The following is a 17179-nucleotide window of genomic DNA, read 5'->3' as shown; positions in this document are numbered from 1 at the left end:
CCTCGCTGGACTCTCAGAAACATATTTACAAATATGTCTCTTCATCCGGTGAGCATTCCTCACCGGGTCTGCAACATCCGGTTCTCCGTAGTCGGGTACTCCTCATCCGGTCTTCACCGGGTCTGCACCATCCGGCTCTCCGTAGCCGGGTACTCATCTGGTCTTCACCGAGTCTACACCATCCGGCTCTCCGTAGCCGGGTACTCCTCATCCGGTCTTCACCGGGTCTGCACCATCCGGCTCTCCGTAGCCGGGTACTCGTCATCCGGTTTTGGCCTCGGCCGAGTTTGTTCATCGGCACTGTTCTTCTCCCTTCCCATCCGGAGGGACCCGTCTCCCAACACTTACACCTTCACATGCACCATATGCATGGGGGCATCTATAAAAGAGTGGAGGAATCAAGCAAATGGGACTAATGAAAAATTTGGGAAAAATAAGAAACTTGTAATACTTTTGTTGATGTATCTTCTCTCTTAAATCGAAAAGTTCAAAGTTCAATCTTTATCTCAATATCTCTCTTTCCTCATATCAATCTCTCTCAATCTAGCTTAAATACTTTCTCGCTAAAGCTAGTGCAAACTTTGAATCCTTCCGGTCCGGAACCCCGGTGGTTCCGCCTCACGATCTGCACGTAGTGATGGATCTTCACGATATAATTAAGTGGTGAACCCAACGTGAAAGATGCAGTAGGAAGGATCAAGCCGAGGATCAACCAATACTTGGAGATGGCGTCCTCAAGCAATCAAGCGGGAGAGTTCGAAAGGATGATGCTAATCGTAGAACAAATGATGAGATCTTGGGACAACAATTCAAATCCTTCTGGTCTAGGACCCCGGTGGTTCTGCCTCATGATCCGGACGTAGTGACAGATCTTCACGACATAATTAAGTGATGAACCCGACGTGAAAGAGGCGGTAGGAAGGATCAAGCCGAGGATCGACCGATACGTGGAGATGGATTCCTCAAGCACTCAAGCGGTAGAGTTTGAAAGGATGATGCTAATTATCGAACAAATGATGATATCTCAGGACAACGGTGCGAGCGTGGAGAAGGCCGTCGACCGTGTCGTAGAGCTCGAGGGTCAATTTGATGGGAGGAACATTACGAAGTTCCTTGATGCATACAAAAGGGAGATGAATCAAAGGGACGTGTCCGAAGTGTGTCAAATTACAAGTTTCAAGAGAGTGGTCGCCAACAACATCCAAAGACGCGTCATCGAGCTTCAAGAAGGCAAGACAACATGGTCCGAGTTCGAGAAAGCAATATTAGCGGAGTTAGTGACGAAAGATTTGTCGAGGATGACTCGACATGTCTTGATGAAGTGGATAGAAAAGAAGAATAAGAGGATGAGCGCTTTGAGGGTGTACGACGAGTTCGACCAAATGTTTGGTCGTCTCCCCAACACGGACGAAGTGCTGCTTGAGGAGGAAAAGACTTTGTACTTCTTGAAAGCAGTGGACATGAAGGATAAACGAGAATTGGGGATTCTCCTTGAAGATGATACCCAAGCGAACGGACTTGTGATAGACTAGATTGCAGTGAAGCGAGCATGCAACAAGCTTGACAAGCGTCGTCAATGGCTTGATGATATTGACTTGGTAAGACCAAGCGTAGAAAAATCAAGACCATCTAAAGAAGTCGATCTGCCTAAACAATGCATCCTACACGAAAAGAAGATTGATGAGGACTTGAGGACGGCGAAGGCCACTTCAAAGGAGGAAAAATGTTTCAGGATGCTCATCGTGTTCGAAACATCGGATGATGAAAGAGCAAGCCTAATCGCAACTTGCATTAAGGGAGATAAAGAGTGTGAGATCGACATGATGAAGGATCTAGCCACTAAAATCAACATCGAGGAGGTGGCTATGAACAAGACAATAAGCGTTGACAATGATCACGACCAGATTTTCTCCACACATGTTCCAAAGACTTGGGCAGTTGCGTCAAAGAACCAACGTGAGACACAAGAGACGGAAGGTGTCGGCGAGGAGCTGAAGGTCGAAAAGAATACAACCGACGAAGAGAGAAGCATAATCGAAGCTTGCTCGATCAAGAGGGTCAATGGGTACGAGGCCCATGAGATTGAAGAGATAGCCACGAAAAATGACATCGAGTCAGAGGTGGCTATGGACGAATTAATGGCAGATGGTCGTGTTGAGGATGCCTTCACACATGTTCCAGAGACTTGGGCAGTTGCAGAAAGCCAACGTGAGACCCAAGAGATGGAAGCTGGTAGTAAGGGGAAGGACTAAGACGGTGTGCACAACATCGAGGCGAAGATAGATATGGACGAGTTGATGGTGAATGATGGTAGTGACAAGACTTTCCCCACACTAGTTCCAAAGACTTGGGTAATTGCGTCCGAGAACCAATAGAAGCCCCAAGAAACAGAAGGTGGCAACAAGGGGGATTTCAAATCTGATGTGAGTGATGACATCAAGACAAAGGTGTCAAGCAAGAGGTCAAGCAAAGCATAGAGACAAAAGCTGATGCGTACAACAAAGAGTCTGAGCAAAGTATGACAAGGGATGACGATGGCCAAGCGAGCCATCAAGATCCGAAGAAGGTGATCAAAAGATCTTGCAAAGACACTAGTGTGAAGATTTTCAACTCTAACATGAGATTGTATCATGAAACTGGATAAAGTGAGAAACATAGAGCATGGTCGCGTAAGAATCTCGAAGTGGACATGCACTTAAAGATACTACATGGGGTATTTGATAACATTATTCAAATAAAGACTTGTGGAGGAAGACAGAAAACAAAAATGCTTGATGCGTCAAAGTGCCCTGAGCAAGGAGGCGATCGAGACAAAGGTGGAACATGCATAAAGCCTAAAGAGTTATGTTCGAAAGGAGAACAAGGGGCCATGAGAACTGCTCATGGTAAAGCAAAGAATGAGCGAATGATATGGTGGATTGGGTAGTGACAATGGTTCATGCTCAAAATGGAGGAATCATATTAATCACCGTAGCCGAAATCTCTCACTCTCTCTTCTTGGCACGTACTAGAGGACGTGTGGTTTGGTCGAGGTGGATGTCGGGAAGATTTTCGGCAACAGTGTGAAAATTGCGAAGAATGTACAAAATCGAGTGTGGTTCTTCACACACAACATAAAAAAATAATAGTGAGGATACTATTTTATACTAGTTTAATATCTTGTTACAAAAAGATAGAGGTCTTCAAGAGCTTTCAAATACACTTTACCACATAAGAAATGGACAACTAAGTGGAAAGTTATGTGGGTATAAAGTTTGCGAAGAAGAAGCCAAAAAACAAAACTACAAGATATCCCACATAGATAGGACAAATAAGGACCCTAGAGTATATAAGCAGGGCCAAAATTTGTTACTTTGTGTCTATGAATGGATCATAGAATGTTTAAGGTGACTTGAGCTAAACTAATCGGATGAATGGGTGTGGCTAAACTACTTGTAAAGCTTTTGGCCGACCGGAACCGGACAACGACCGGACGGATCCGGCAAGATTGCGAGGTGGCGCCCGGACGGATCCGTGAGATTGTGAGCCACGTCATTTCCTTAGAAGCTACATTTTTATCATTATACTTTTACATGTAGTGATGGATCTTCACGACAACGTTGACTGAAATGTGTGAGAATGACTCAATACACTCCAACATATTTTGCAACTTCTATTGTTTCTTTTGTCGTACTATGATTTTTCGTGATCGTTTCAACAAGCATGCTATAATCAAAAGTTGCCTCGTGTATTAAAACTGTAGCTCCAATCAAAGCTTTAACAATTGCTTCACAAGGTCTTGTATCTCCTAAGTAAACAAGCTTCCAACCACAAAGTAAAAAGATTTTCCCATAAGGATGGCATCCCTAAGCAAACCCAAACCACTCTTCTATTTTCCACTTTCAACGTACACAAAGTAGTTGCATCTTGAGATAGTCTTCTATTTTCCACATTCAACCTGCTCATAGTTAGCAACACATACAACCTACTACCAAATGTATACATCCTAATACAACACCTTTTGACAATTTGTCTCCACTCATCCTCCCTAGAAAAATGAGAAAACCACTCCCCAAATTTGAAAAAGTAAATGAAACAGAATCTATCCTCCCTATCACTCCCTAGAACTGCTTCAACATCCTTTAACATCATCCATCTTTGTCACAAGCACAAAGCAAAATTTTTTTACCATAAGGATGGCTTTCCCAAGCAAAGCCAAACCACTCTTCTATTCTCCATATTCAACTTACACCAAATAGCTACATCTTGAGACACTCTTCTATTTTCCACATTCAACCTGCTCATAGTCAGCAACACATAAGACTTACTACCAAATGTATACCTCCTAATACAACACCTTTTGATAGTTTGTCTCCACTCATCCTCCCCAGAAAAATGAGAAAATCACTCCCCAAATTTGAAAAGTAAATGAACCCCACTATTGAATAGTTATAGTAAATGCTTCATCCAACACCCTCCATCAACTACAGAAGAAAATCTATGAACCAATATGAAGTAAGTTATAATAAAAATATTTAAACTAAACCTCCATGTCACTCCATAGAAATGCTTCGTCCTCCCATAGCAACATCCACTCATTGTCCATTCTAATAGTGATAATAACTACTTCATCCACCATCAATATCTGTCCATGGTAACTATCCAACGTCACTACTTCATAGTCCATTAGGTACCTAACAAAACCTCCCAAAAAATATCAAACACTACAAATTATGTTGTAATAGAAATATATAAATAACCTCCCTATCACACCATAGCAACGCGTCTTCCTCCCATAGCAACATCCTTCTCCAACAAAGAATAGAATTATTATGTTTCAAGTATACAGATGACTTCCCCAAGCAAAGACGATCCATAAACCCCCTCACTATTCAGTCTCTAGTATTAAGAATGCTTCATCCACCATCAACATTTGTCTAAGAGCCCAACAACGATACCTTATAGTCCATCAATTACACATTGAACCATATCAAAAAGTTGTGTTCTTATGTGATGGAAGTATATTCCATCCCAACTTAAGACTGAAATAAGAAAGGACTAGGCGGAGGAAACAACCATCGTGGTGGCACATAATTTCAACGGTTTCCATGTGTCCCATCCAACCATAGAGGTATTGGCCACCATATTTGACGAATTTGTCTTCTTTTCTTATGCACCTTTTCTACTGGTCCTTTAATATTATCATACTCTCCCTTAATTGTGTGTACTAAGTTGTCCTAGAACATCCTTATCATATCCACCACATTATACTCGATACCTTCATATTTCTTGCTGCACCGACACTTCCACCACACCCATAAAGCATTAATCGAAGCAATATTCCAAACAAAAGACTTTTTAAAATATTTATCACCCAAAATGTTTGGGAGAACTGCTTCAATTCTATTCTCCGACACGTGCAATGCTTCCGCACATTGCTCCCCTTCGTACATGGATACTTGGACATCCAAAGACCCCCAAAAAACAGCTTCCCATGTAAAAATCGCTCCTCTATATTTACAAGAAAACATCCTTACTATTCTTCCCCAATATTTTCGAGCTGCAATACAAGTCCAGAACAAATGTTTCAAAGTCTCCTCCTGTATTGGCAACACACACAATGACGATCATCAACATGTCCTTTTAGATGAAAACCTATAGGTAAAGCATAATGAAGTAATAACCACTTAAAAGAAATGGCTCTCCGCAGACATGGTAAAGTCCATAAACTTTTCTAGTAAGCTGCCAAATATTGAGGCGGTATTGCACCTGACTTCCAATACTTATGTGCAGTAGGACTTACGCAATGGCATTGCAACAAGAAGTGTCTCTCGTAGGCCACAAAATACTGGAAAAAAGGAAGAGTCCTACTTTCTTGTTCATTTGCCAATGAACTTCTAGCCAACCGCCATGCAATATCAACCAGGTCCCAATTAAGGTGTTTTTTAAAAAAAATTTTTTTTAAAGAAGGTTCACCTTGGTATTAATGGAAAGATGCCGAAAGGCTACAACGAATTCATACAATATATTACAACCCTCATATCCACATCAACCAGCATGTCAAGTATCAAAAGCCCTCATGTAGGGTTGTTCCAAGATTGGGGGGGGGGGGGGGGGGGGAAGCCATCTTGGTGGAGCATATCTCCACTTTATTCTTTCTCCAAAAGAGGTGAAGACCTCAACGTTTTGCCAAATTTCGCGAAACTGTTGTTGTTTACGAATCACAACCTCAGGCTCACTAGCTATTGCATCATATTGACCTCTTAAAGTGTGTAAGAGCATTAACCATACCTCTTTGACTAACTCAACTGCATTCTGTTTTATTTTCTAAAATACACATTTACATCTAGCCTTCCACAATACCCAAACTACTAGAGAAGATATTGTAGACCAGACCATATCTTCTTCCAAACAAATGATTGTTCTTGTATCGGAGACCTCCAATACATGTCTTCCATCAAAGAGGAGAAGAAAATCACCAAACTCCTTTTCATAGTTCTGAATTTCTTTAGCTAATCTTCCACATCTCACAAAACCCCATTAAGGTGTTCCACCGGCGTACTTTGAAATGCCCTTAGTTGTAGTGCATGGTCTGCCAAAAAAGGGTTAGGATCTAGGAAAATCTTCTTGTCTAACCTGGCAATGACCCTAATAGGTTTTTGGGAGGCTAGTTGCATAACTTCTGCTTCTTCTTCCATGGTCACCAAGTGTTTGAATAGTTCTTGTCAAAACTCAAATGGTCACGTCAAGCGTATTTGTATTTATTTATGTAACATCATTGGTGGTTTTCAATCAACAATGAATAGCCTAGAAACGGAGTTTTAGACTCACATAGGTTGGACTTTGTTGTGAAATGAAGTACTTAATGACTTATGGGAACAAGAGCAATGTTGTTCATGACATATGATAAAGTTGCATCAAAAGAATAGTCAATTCAATTAATAGTGATTACTACACAATATGATGGTAGTTTCTGGGGGTTTAAACAAATGATTAAGGGACGACTTTGTTAATAGCAATACACAATACATTAGCTAAGTGGGTTGAGAGTCTTACTAATTTAGCTAGCTAACCTCCATAGTGTCAACTAGAGAGAGGTGGAGAGGTGGACTTAACATTAGCCTAAGAATCATTCTGTTCACATTGTATTTGTCTCCTTTTGAGGGAAGCCTGAAAGGGGCAAACAATTTTATTGACAGTGTCGTTTATGCACATGGTCATTAAAGCATGTCAGTTGCATCAAGCACTTGTTTACATCTCTCTTAATACTAACTATTATATAGCGTAATACTTATAATTGCTTTGTAGTTTTGTACTTGGTCCCTATATAGTCATACGTGGGTTGTCAACATGTGCTACAACTTGTGGGGCGGCCAACAATTGTAACATGATAAATTCCTCATTATCTCATTTAAGCTTCCTTTCACGCAAGATTGTATACACACATATGTTGATTGATTTATTTCACGTTAGTTAGATTCATCATTGGTTGCTATTGGTTACTTTTATACCACGCCATTGTCAAAGCTACATTAAATCCATTGTTTTATTTTGCTTCTCCGACGTTGTGGACTGTGGTTATTTTGATATTCTTTGACATTGGTAATGTGATTACCATCACTTCATTTTATAATGTTTTCTTTTCATTTTGGTTCTCAATTATAATCACTTTTTTCATACACACAGGTGATGATCATGCTCCATATGTTTGATTTCATGAAGGTTGCACTCATTATCACTTTGCCTTAGCTCACTAACTTTCTCTCCAAGTATGTCGCAAATACATTGTTCCCATTTTATAGCTTTATAGTTGAATTGAATCTTTGATCTATGGTTACTACATGTCTAAAGAGTTGGCCATTCCTTTTAAGATTCTTATTTGAAACCATATAATGTTCTTATGTATATGCATGTCACACACACAAACACATAAATAAATAAATATATGTGTGAAATAACACAATTATTGTTTGTTTTAAACCTTTTGAAACCATTGATTACTTTTATTTTATTGGCTTTGTCCATTTGTAACTTTGTTATACCTTACACCAAAGCTTTGGTTGCATGAACAAGTGTTCTCTATGTGCATTTATATGAATTCCTCCTTATTCATTTCTATCTATCTATCAATAATAGCCTTGCTATGGTATGAATTTGTTTCAACTTTAGAACTTTCTCTATGCTATTACAATTTGGGTTAATCTCATTTTAATTATCATTACTATTTACATTACAATGCATTTGTGAGATGAACTTCAATATGAGCTTAAGTTTGACCGACATCATATAACATATCATAGCAAGGCGGGGTAGTACTGAAAGCATTGAGGAAGGTATGGAAAGATTAGTGAGACAAGGAATAAAAATAGGACACTACTCTCATTGTCCAATCATTTTAGCTTAATGCATGAATTTATTTCTTGGATTCCTATCTGTTCTAAATGTCCATGTTATAATCCATTACAAGGAGGATCTTTTTTTCTAGTTTATAAGCATTAGATCTTCAGGTATAAACAGTCAAGTGTTGACATAATACAATTTATCTTAATTTGGCCTTGGCCCTTCGCCTCAATAGATGTTGTAAAGCTTTGATGCACCTCAATTATCACTCTCTAGTTCAAAACCTTAGTTGTTGATTTAGGTCACTTCATTGCATCAAAGTAGTCATCTTATTTGTACATGATGTTGAATTGTAAATCGGCAATCAATTTTATTTTGATTCTACAAGGTTGAGTCTATGCACATTTTAACACTAGCATGTTAGAGTGTATTTCAACCCCTTCCTATATAGGAAACACCAATTGAGTCATTTTAGGATCTGAACCTTGCACTTTGGCATCATGCTCATTGCTTCTTTGACTGGACCATGGCATTTCACAATAATAATAGGATTTGGATATGAAGCACCTCCTTAAGTAACGTTGGCAATGTGAACCTGCATAGCATACGTGGAATCTCATATTTTCTCACTCTCTAAAAATGGGTGTAAATAGTTGATATAAAATATGTTGAATAACTAGATCCATATTTTGTTTACTTTCTCTCACTCTATATTTTTCTCTTTCATTAGTTGGTGTTTCTTCATTGTTGATCTACTCATGTTGTTCCTTCACTTGTGATGATCCTTATATTGTTGCATCTATCTTTGTCTATTTCTCCCAAGAAAACAAGCACTACATGAAATTTTCCTCAACATACTCTCCCACACAGTTGCTCTCCTCTGGGATGAAACAATAAAACTTTTTTTCCCTTGATTGGAAACATAGCTATGAAATAGATTTTGTGTACTTTAATATCCAAATTGCACTTTATTTATATATATTACTTTTCATTACATTGGTAGGAAACTACTCGTGATGGGATGATCCAGTACCTCCTATATTGGAGAACAATCATTGTCCACATCAAATAGACTCGGACATTGTAATGTCGATCAATTAAGGCTTGTCGAGATATTTGTTTAAGTGACAAAATTGGGTTATGTTTATATATAAGCCAACGAAACATTGACAATTTGAATGTGTGATGGTGGAGAGACGTATGAAGACAAGTCCACTTATATCCTTGTGGCAAATTCATCTCGGAATGGGAGAGGAATAGTCTTCACGGCTCTATATTTGCCCACATTGTTGAGATGCTCATTTTCCAACCTATGAACATAATGATTTAGAAAGCTTGTCATATTTCACTATAGCATTCTTTACATATATCAACATGACATTGTTTTTTCTAAAAGGTAAACAAATTTCTTATTGGTTACATTAATGATATAGAACTTCCCATACTTTCTAAATTTCAAGGTTATCCTTTTATCAACTACAATATGGTTATTATCATACCTATAAAAGTTCCAATGACCCCTTCGAAACACCTCCAATGAAGCAAACAAGAAATCAATTAAATAATGATTGTTGGAGTTTTTAAATTGAAAATTCATGAGTGACTGAAGCCATGAGAGTCTAAGAAGACAATTCAAGACCTACAAACAAAAGTTACATATATTAATTATATACTTTGTATAACAGAGGACACATTTTATTGGAGCAAATTTACAAAAACTTACCATTGAAATAAAATACACTAACTTGCTCTTAAGAATAAGTTCGTCTCTTAACCATGGATTTCTTGAACGGTATTGTAGGAGTCCCCAATCCTTAACTATGTCCCAGTACATTTGGTAGATAGTTGTGAGTGAGGATGTGATCACAAAGACGAGGAGCCAAGACTTGGAAGCATAAAATTGGAAGGAAAGTCGACATCCTATTGCGATAATTGCTGACATATACTTTCCACCATTTGCGAGATGCACCGAACCCCCTTCATCATACCATCTTCTCAAACACTATTTAATACCAATATATGTAGAATTAGGAACACATATTAGATATGGTCAAGTTCCTTTATATAGCACATTAGAACATTGCTTTCTGGAATTCATTAGTTGCTACACTTTGCATTTATGTTGACAATTTACTTAGAGTTATGTTTGCGTGCATATCTAAAGAAAGGATTAGAAAAATAAGAGCAAATGGAGAAAGAAATAACTTGCTTGCATTAAACGCCACCAATATGGAAGGCATGATAAGATATATGCATAAATTTGATGGGACTTGGTTCCTCCGCATGTTTGCAAAGCATCATCATATAGAACTTGGCTTCCTAAATAATAACACAATATGTGTTGGACTTGTCGCATAACCACCACCTAATGAAGAGAAAACAATCTCACCATTAGATATTTACAATGTGGGATACACACAACTAGCACTCGTGTTTATGAAGGCCAATAATTACCTGACATGTGAGTTGATCAGCTAAGAAAAAATCTGCCATTGTAACCTAAAGAACCCAAGATGAAAGCTTTTATAAATACTTCATGTTTTATGTTCATGTCAAAGTATCATGAAAGAAACAAGATTTGGATATTTGCATACTTTGTAGAATGGAGCCAATATGACGCGCTTCAAGGAATTCAAAAAGAAGAAGCGGCTCGATCGATGAAATGTGTTAAAAGGACAAAATAAGAGGAGCAAGAAGACCTAATATATAACCAAAATGATCGTCATGATAATTAAAAACTATATTTGGTATCAAATAGAACTTTGTCTTTCTCGTATCTAGATGACCAAATGTTGTCAACATTCACACATTGACACACATGTGCATGCACACACACCCACCCTTGGATACACTTGCACACCTAGGAAGAAAATGGTTTCCATACACAGAATAAGATCGTGATAATTAATCAACTAGAGTTTAATGGTGTTTGTACAAAAATAAGAAAAGAAAAAAGTGTGTGACGTACCAACAATGTTGCAAATGGAATGGAGTTTGGGTTGACGAAGTTTAGGCCATGAAAGTAGAAAATTAAATGGCTAACCATGCTTGCCACAACTATGGTGGTCAAGCATGTGCAGACCAACAAGATTTCTCTACTCCTAAGCTCAGTTGTCGGACTAAACTCAAAAATGAACGAATAGTTGATTCTGTATCGACACCATAGGTAAACATTCCCCCCGTACATGAACATGTGAAGGAGAACCAATAACAATGTACTGTCCACAAAACATCACATTTCTCTTTAGTATAAACCCATATATATATAAATGATTCGTTATGAAACTACCTCATTAGTCTTTAGACATATAAATTACTTTATCTCCAAATAATCTAATAAGTACACAAACAAAACATTTTTTGCTTAACGCAACTCTAAAATATGTCAATATGAATCTAAGGTTATATCATGGGATTAGCAAGTGCATACCTATACAAAGGATATGCTACTCTTGCATACTCTTGCATTTCTTCACCACTTGAGTTTACACTATTAAAATGTAGCAATATGGCAAATGAAGCAAGAAATGCTAATGACCATCCTGAGAATAAACCTAGAAGTATAAAGAAAATGTATCAATGTTATATATAAGACGAGCTTAAACTTTACAATTCAAGGAAATGCATATTGTTAGGCTTGTAAATTCTAAGTAGTTTCTTATGTAAAGGAGAACTTACCAAAATACCCTCATGTTCTTACAAATTTCCCAATGTGAACTTTTGTAAATCTATCAATCTATCTCTTTACAAAGTGAGGGGAGGAGAGGTTTGGGAGGAATGATATAGACAAATTAAGGGTATCTTAATTTTGGAAATATGAGGGGGTATTTCAAACATTTCATGAAAATTCTAAGGCTCCAAGGTTAGATTCCCCTTTGTAGTAAAAAATCGTGAGTAAATGAAACAACAATCCTAAACATGAACTAGGGCCAACTATCATGGAAACCTTTACTTCTATGAAGAAATATTTGAAGAGTTTTAGCTATGATTTATTTCATGTAACCATGTGCCATAAAAACTTACCAACGAGGTATGTGGTGGTGTGACAAGCCTTCTTTTGGACCGGCCTTAAGAACATCATTGCTTTTCTTTGATCATCATTTGCAAAATAGTGGACACACAATTTCTCAACTTCCTCCGTGATGAAATCAACCTATAAAAATTTCATTACATTTCATTATAGAAACTGTAATGTAACGAAATACAATCCCTCCTTGGAACTTACAATCCCTCAAACATACAAGCTACATTTCTTGATGAAACCTACCCTTCAATGCATCTTAGGTTTCTATGAAACATAACACACACACATACAACATTGATTGCAAACACGAACCTTGTTTGAATTGTTTAACCGAGATCGCTCTAAAGCTTTCAAGTAAGGAGTCGATGCATTCCTTCCAGTTACCTAAAAAATTCAAATATGGTTACAGACAACATCAAATAAGTTGGACATAGTCTATTATGATAACAAGCTTGCTTATGACACAAAGTTAGGATATAATCTGTCTTTGCATCCTTACAAGTATTACCTTATCATATTTCTTCAATATGTTTCGAAATGCTGACATGTTCAAAGAGCTATTCAATCCAGCAAAACAAATATAATGCAATTTAGTCATAATCTTCTTTCCTTATAAATTCAACAAGGTTGTAAGAAAGAAGCAAAGTGAATAAGAATAGGAAGGTATTCATAATACCGGAATCTTTCTAGGAGGCCGAGAGCTCTATAAAACTCAACAAATGCCACTCGAAGTTTCTTTCTTGCATATTTGAATTTGTTCTCTGTGACTATATCATCCAATCCCCTTTTTCCTTGTAGTAGGTCTTTGGGCAATAGATTATCCCATAGTAAATGCGCCATAGTAAGGGATGGGCGTAACTTTGGAACCATAAACATGTTTGCTTTGCTTTGCACATGCTTTCCAGTACCATAACCTACACCATTTGTTGATATCATATTCGCTTGATTTGGATCATAGGAATACATATCAAATCCGACCTCTTTCTCTTCATCATAGGACTCAATGTGATTTATAATATGGCATCCCACCATTTCATTGTGTGTCTCAGACGAACCTATACAAGTTTCAACAACTCCATGACTTCCATCCTTTAGGAATGCTCACATAATACTTGAATTGGTCAACTTTTGTTTCTCTCTCTCACACACACATAGATAATATGTAGATGCAAAAGCAACATACACAAGTACATGCATACATCATACACTTGCACTCGTACAAAAACCCATGGACATATATAAATATCATCTACCAGGAAAACGATCTTAATCATTTTATATTTTTTAATCTCTCATATGTTTTTGTTTTGTAATATCACTCATTTTTCGAATTACTACTTACATTTTGTCGGTGTGATGTTTGAGGGATTGTATGGAATAAAGCACATGCTTGGAGTAGGGGAGATAGTTGAGGATGATGCTTGCTTTTCAAGCTTTTTTCGCATTTCAACAAGATATGCAAGTTGCCTCTTGAGAATGTCCAATGTATGTGAATATTCATCCTCCTTTGATGCATAAAATGCATTCACTTTGTTCAATTCTTCATCCATTGACTTGAAGAAAGAAACTTCTTTTAAGTCTCTACAGCATGGTTCGAGAACCTCCGTTTCGTATATCTCACATTGGACATGAGATGGGCACTTTTTACTGTGTATCTATGTCACCAAAGAAGCATAAGTTAACAATCTTTTGAATGGGCACTATAAGCAATCAATAATGTACTTTAGACTTGTTTTTCCTTAAGAAAATATGAGGAACATTCACTAAATAGGATATGTAATGTGAAATAGGATAGAAATAACTAGAATTTATTCTAAAACTTTATCTAATCTAATGCAAGTATGCTTACAAAAGGAAAAATATTATGAACTTGTGTTTGAATAACAGACAATTGTTATTTTGTGCAAACTTGTTCACAATGCTTTGTAACCCAATCTCAAAGCCCCTTGGAACCTTGACATGATACTCTCATCTTATTAGGAAGGTAATCCCTATGTAAAAACCCATTAATCAAAGTGATCACTACCACATAACAACTATTTCTTCACTTTGGAGTGAAGTGATTAATTGATTTCCTTTAGAGAGAAAATGTTGATGTGATGGTTAGTTTGTTCATAAAATATGAATATGCTTGATCCCAACTATAAAAAGCATTAGACATAGCATAAATAACATACCTTGCAACTAACATGTTGTATCTTTTATTAGGAACCCAATTTTTAGACACAATAGATGCTTGCTTAGTTGGAGTATTGTAATGTTGTAGTGTTTTAATTAGTAGAATTATCAAATGATTTTGTCAGAATAATTACACAAATGTTTTGTTAGGCAACCAAGTTTTAGAGCAAATAGATGCTTAGTGGAAGTATGGAGTATTCTAGCATTATAGTCGCTAGAGAAGTATTGGATGTTTTGGGTGGAAGATCTACATTAATTTTTGGTTAACCAACCAATTTTTAGAGTCAATTGATGCTTGCTTTGTGGGAGTTTGGAGTATACTAGTGTTGTTGTCGCTAGAATTATTGGACAGTTTGTTTGAAAAAATGCTTGTGTTGGTCACAAATGCATGCAACTAGTGTGTTATAATTTGTAGAGTAGGTACTTGGCATGAGATGTGATGAGTGTGGAATACACGGCTTTCTTAGCATCAGGTATTATAAAGCAATTCTATGTAAACTCTAGGCCTTGCTTTTTGCAGCTTTTTAACCTTATAGATGCATATTTGACTGCGTTATATTTATATAAGGCTTCCAATTCATTAAGCAACAATAATTATCTAATTTATTGTTTTCTTAGTTTTATGAGATAACTATGTGAAGGACAAGCAAATGCTTTGATATGGTTTGTTTGATTTTGAGCAAATATTGGGTTGTGCATGAGTGATATGGGTAGAGTACTTATGCTTGCTCAAAATCTATAGCATCACAAAATGTTAGGTTTCAACATCTCGAATGCTATACTTAAAGGTGGCTACTATACACATCCCTAGGATTAGGGTGTGGGGGAGTTTCTTGTGTACAAGGCATGATGCAATTAATGATCATGCATACAATTGTTAACATATGACACTCGGCCTTAGCCAAGGCGTGATATGTTAGCTTGCTTACAGTTTATGGTTTCACACCTTGGCTAATAGGTGTCACGTCATGTTGGCCCATGCATGCCATATGCATGAGGGTGATTGCCACGTACAAGTGGCACATGTGCAAATCCTCCCCAGCCCCTTTTGCTGATTTTGTAGAATTGTGAGTTCTATGATTGGACCAAATATTGGACTAAGGCAATGGAATTTGAGTATGTTCGCCTTAGGACATGGATGAAATTACCATTAGGCCTAGCAATTTTAAGAGGAAATAGTGGGTGCACATATGTGTGAAACCAAATGGCATGTCACCTTGATAACATCTTGCACGTGCCTTGGCATCCATTTCACCATGTTAGCTATGTATGGCCATGGATGATGCTCATCATTGCCACCATCATAATTAGAATGTTGGCATTGATTATTGTGATCACCATAACCATTCGTTCCATTTTTGTGTCGCATAATCTTGATCACCTTCAACTCTTTCTTTAGCTTTCGATAGTCGCAAAAAGCTTGTCTCCATTCGGGCACCAATTGTAGCTCGAATTGCTTTGAGAACTTCACCATTTTCCAAGGCAAAGATTCTACAATGTTAATGTTAGTAAATAATCATGTTATAAAATCTTGATATATTAGATGTTCAGAAGATCAAATGCATGAATGTATGTCTAAATTAGGGGACACAAACTATTTTAGGGTTTGGGGAATTTTATGGATTTATATTACTTGTTTTTTAATGAGTATCAATATGTAATAGCAACATATGGCTCTAACTTATAGATACTAAGAGCCAAATGTTTATGAGGAATCTAGTGAATCAAGGTGTAGGCCAACAAGGCCTTAGAGGGAATCACAAAGCAAGGATGAGACTAGTTATAGTTTGTGGCTGTAGGCCACGAATATGATACATGATATATTTTATAAATTATAGTTCATTGTACGCGTAGGTCCCTAGGACACGGGGCACATTGCTATTGGTGGAGACTTGGTAGTTATTACAAAGTTGTCGCACATTCTCATTGGTAGAAATAGGTATTTATTAAAAAGTTGTGGGCGTCATGTAGTGAAGCCCCTTCACCTTGTGTTGGTTTGGTAGTTGGTTACATAATAATGACGAATTTTATTGAATCTTTGCATTACTATTTTGTTTATTTATTGCAAATACTTTCGCGCAATATAAATATTTCTAGCAACAAGGCTTCAGGTTAAATCGAGCACAAAGATGCAAAACAGAATGTGCATTTTTATTTCAGACGATGAAGAATAGATATTTATTACAATAGTGGGGGTTTTGTGTGAAGCCCCTTGATTCAGAAGTGGTTAGGTGGTTACCTAATAATAACAAGGTTATTGAATATTTTGCATTATTACTTACTTATTTCAATATTCCCCCTTAAGGTAACTATTCCATATCCCGAGATTTTGTTCTACTTAACAGTGAACACACTCCACAACTTGGATTTGCTAGGTTTTTTGCATCACTCAAAGTGCATTGTCTTCGTCATTGACTTTGTAAGAAAATCGACCAACATATGTTGTAGAGAAGATACTTGCTTTTCTTTCTTCAATAAGATCTCTCGGAATTTAATGCATGAAGGAGACATGGAAATTGTAGAAAACATCTGATCAATGTACATCAATCATACAAAATAAAACCATGTTGCAACATTTTCACACCAACATTAATTACTAACCACAAAAAATAACAGGAGAGGTGATTATTGAAGATTTGAAATTCGGGAATTCCTTGT

At 37.2% G+C, this 17179-nt stretch overlaps 1 protein-coding gene across 2 annotated transcripts; it reads right to left on the bottom strand.

The window, feature by feature from the left end:
• Nucleotides 1-9288: 9288 nt before the first annotated feature.
• On the bottom strand, nt 9289-16412 carry LOC147860623 (phosphate transporter PHO1-like). 2 transcript variants are annotated; one of them, XM_087324728.1, is made up of 14 exons: nt 15738-16412; nt 13686-13998; nt 13020-13398; nt 12852-12900; nt 12656-12727; nt 12343-12472; nt 11750-11873; nt 11288-11537; nt 10914-11018; nt 10774-10818; nt 10529-10684; nt 10043-10321; nt 9819-9958; nt 9289-9629 (listed from the first exon to the last, which is right to left on the bottom strand). In XM_087324728.1, exons 1-14 carry the CDS (start codon nt 15993-15995, stop codon nt 9536-9538), a joined length of 2394 nt encoding a protein of 797 aa, XP_087180854.1. In that variant the 5' UTR covers nt 15996-16412; the 3' UTR covers nt 9289-9535. The 2 variants fall into 2 exon arrangements, with proteins under 2 accessions (XP_087180854.1, XP_087180855.1); XM_087324729.1 differs by lacking the exon at nt 15738-16412 and adding an exon at nt 15468-15716.
• Nucleotides 16413-17179: the final 767 nt, after the last annotated feature.

This window comes from Azolla caroliniana, unplaced genomic scaffold, assembly GCF_043228905.1.
Source record: "Azolla caroliniana isolate FFs.n. ecotype wild unplaced genomic scaffold, voAzoCaro1.0.p SCAF_9, whole genome shotgun sequence".
Taxonomy (NCBI): domain Eukaryota; kingdom Viridiplantae; phylum Streptophyta; class Polypodiopsida; order Salviniales; family Salviniaceae; genus Azolla; species Azolla caroliniana.
The sequence above is the reverse complement of the archived record's forward strand: the minus strand, read 5'-3'. Positions and strand labels throughout refer to the sequence as shown.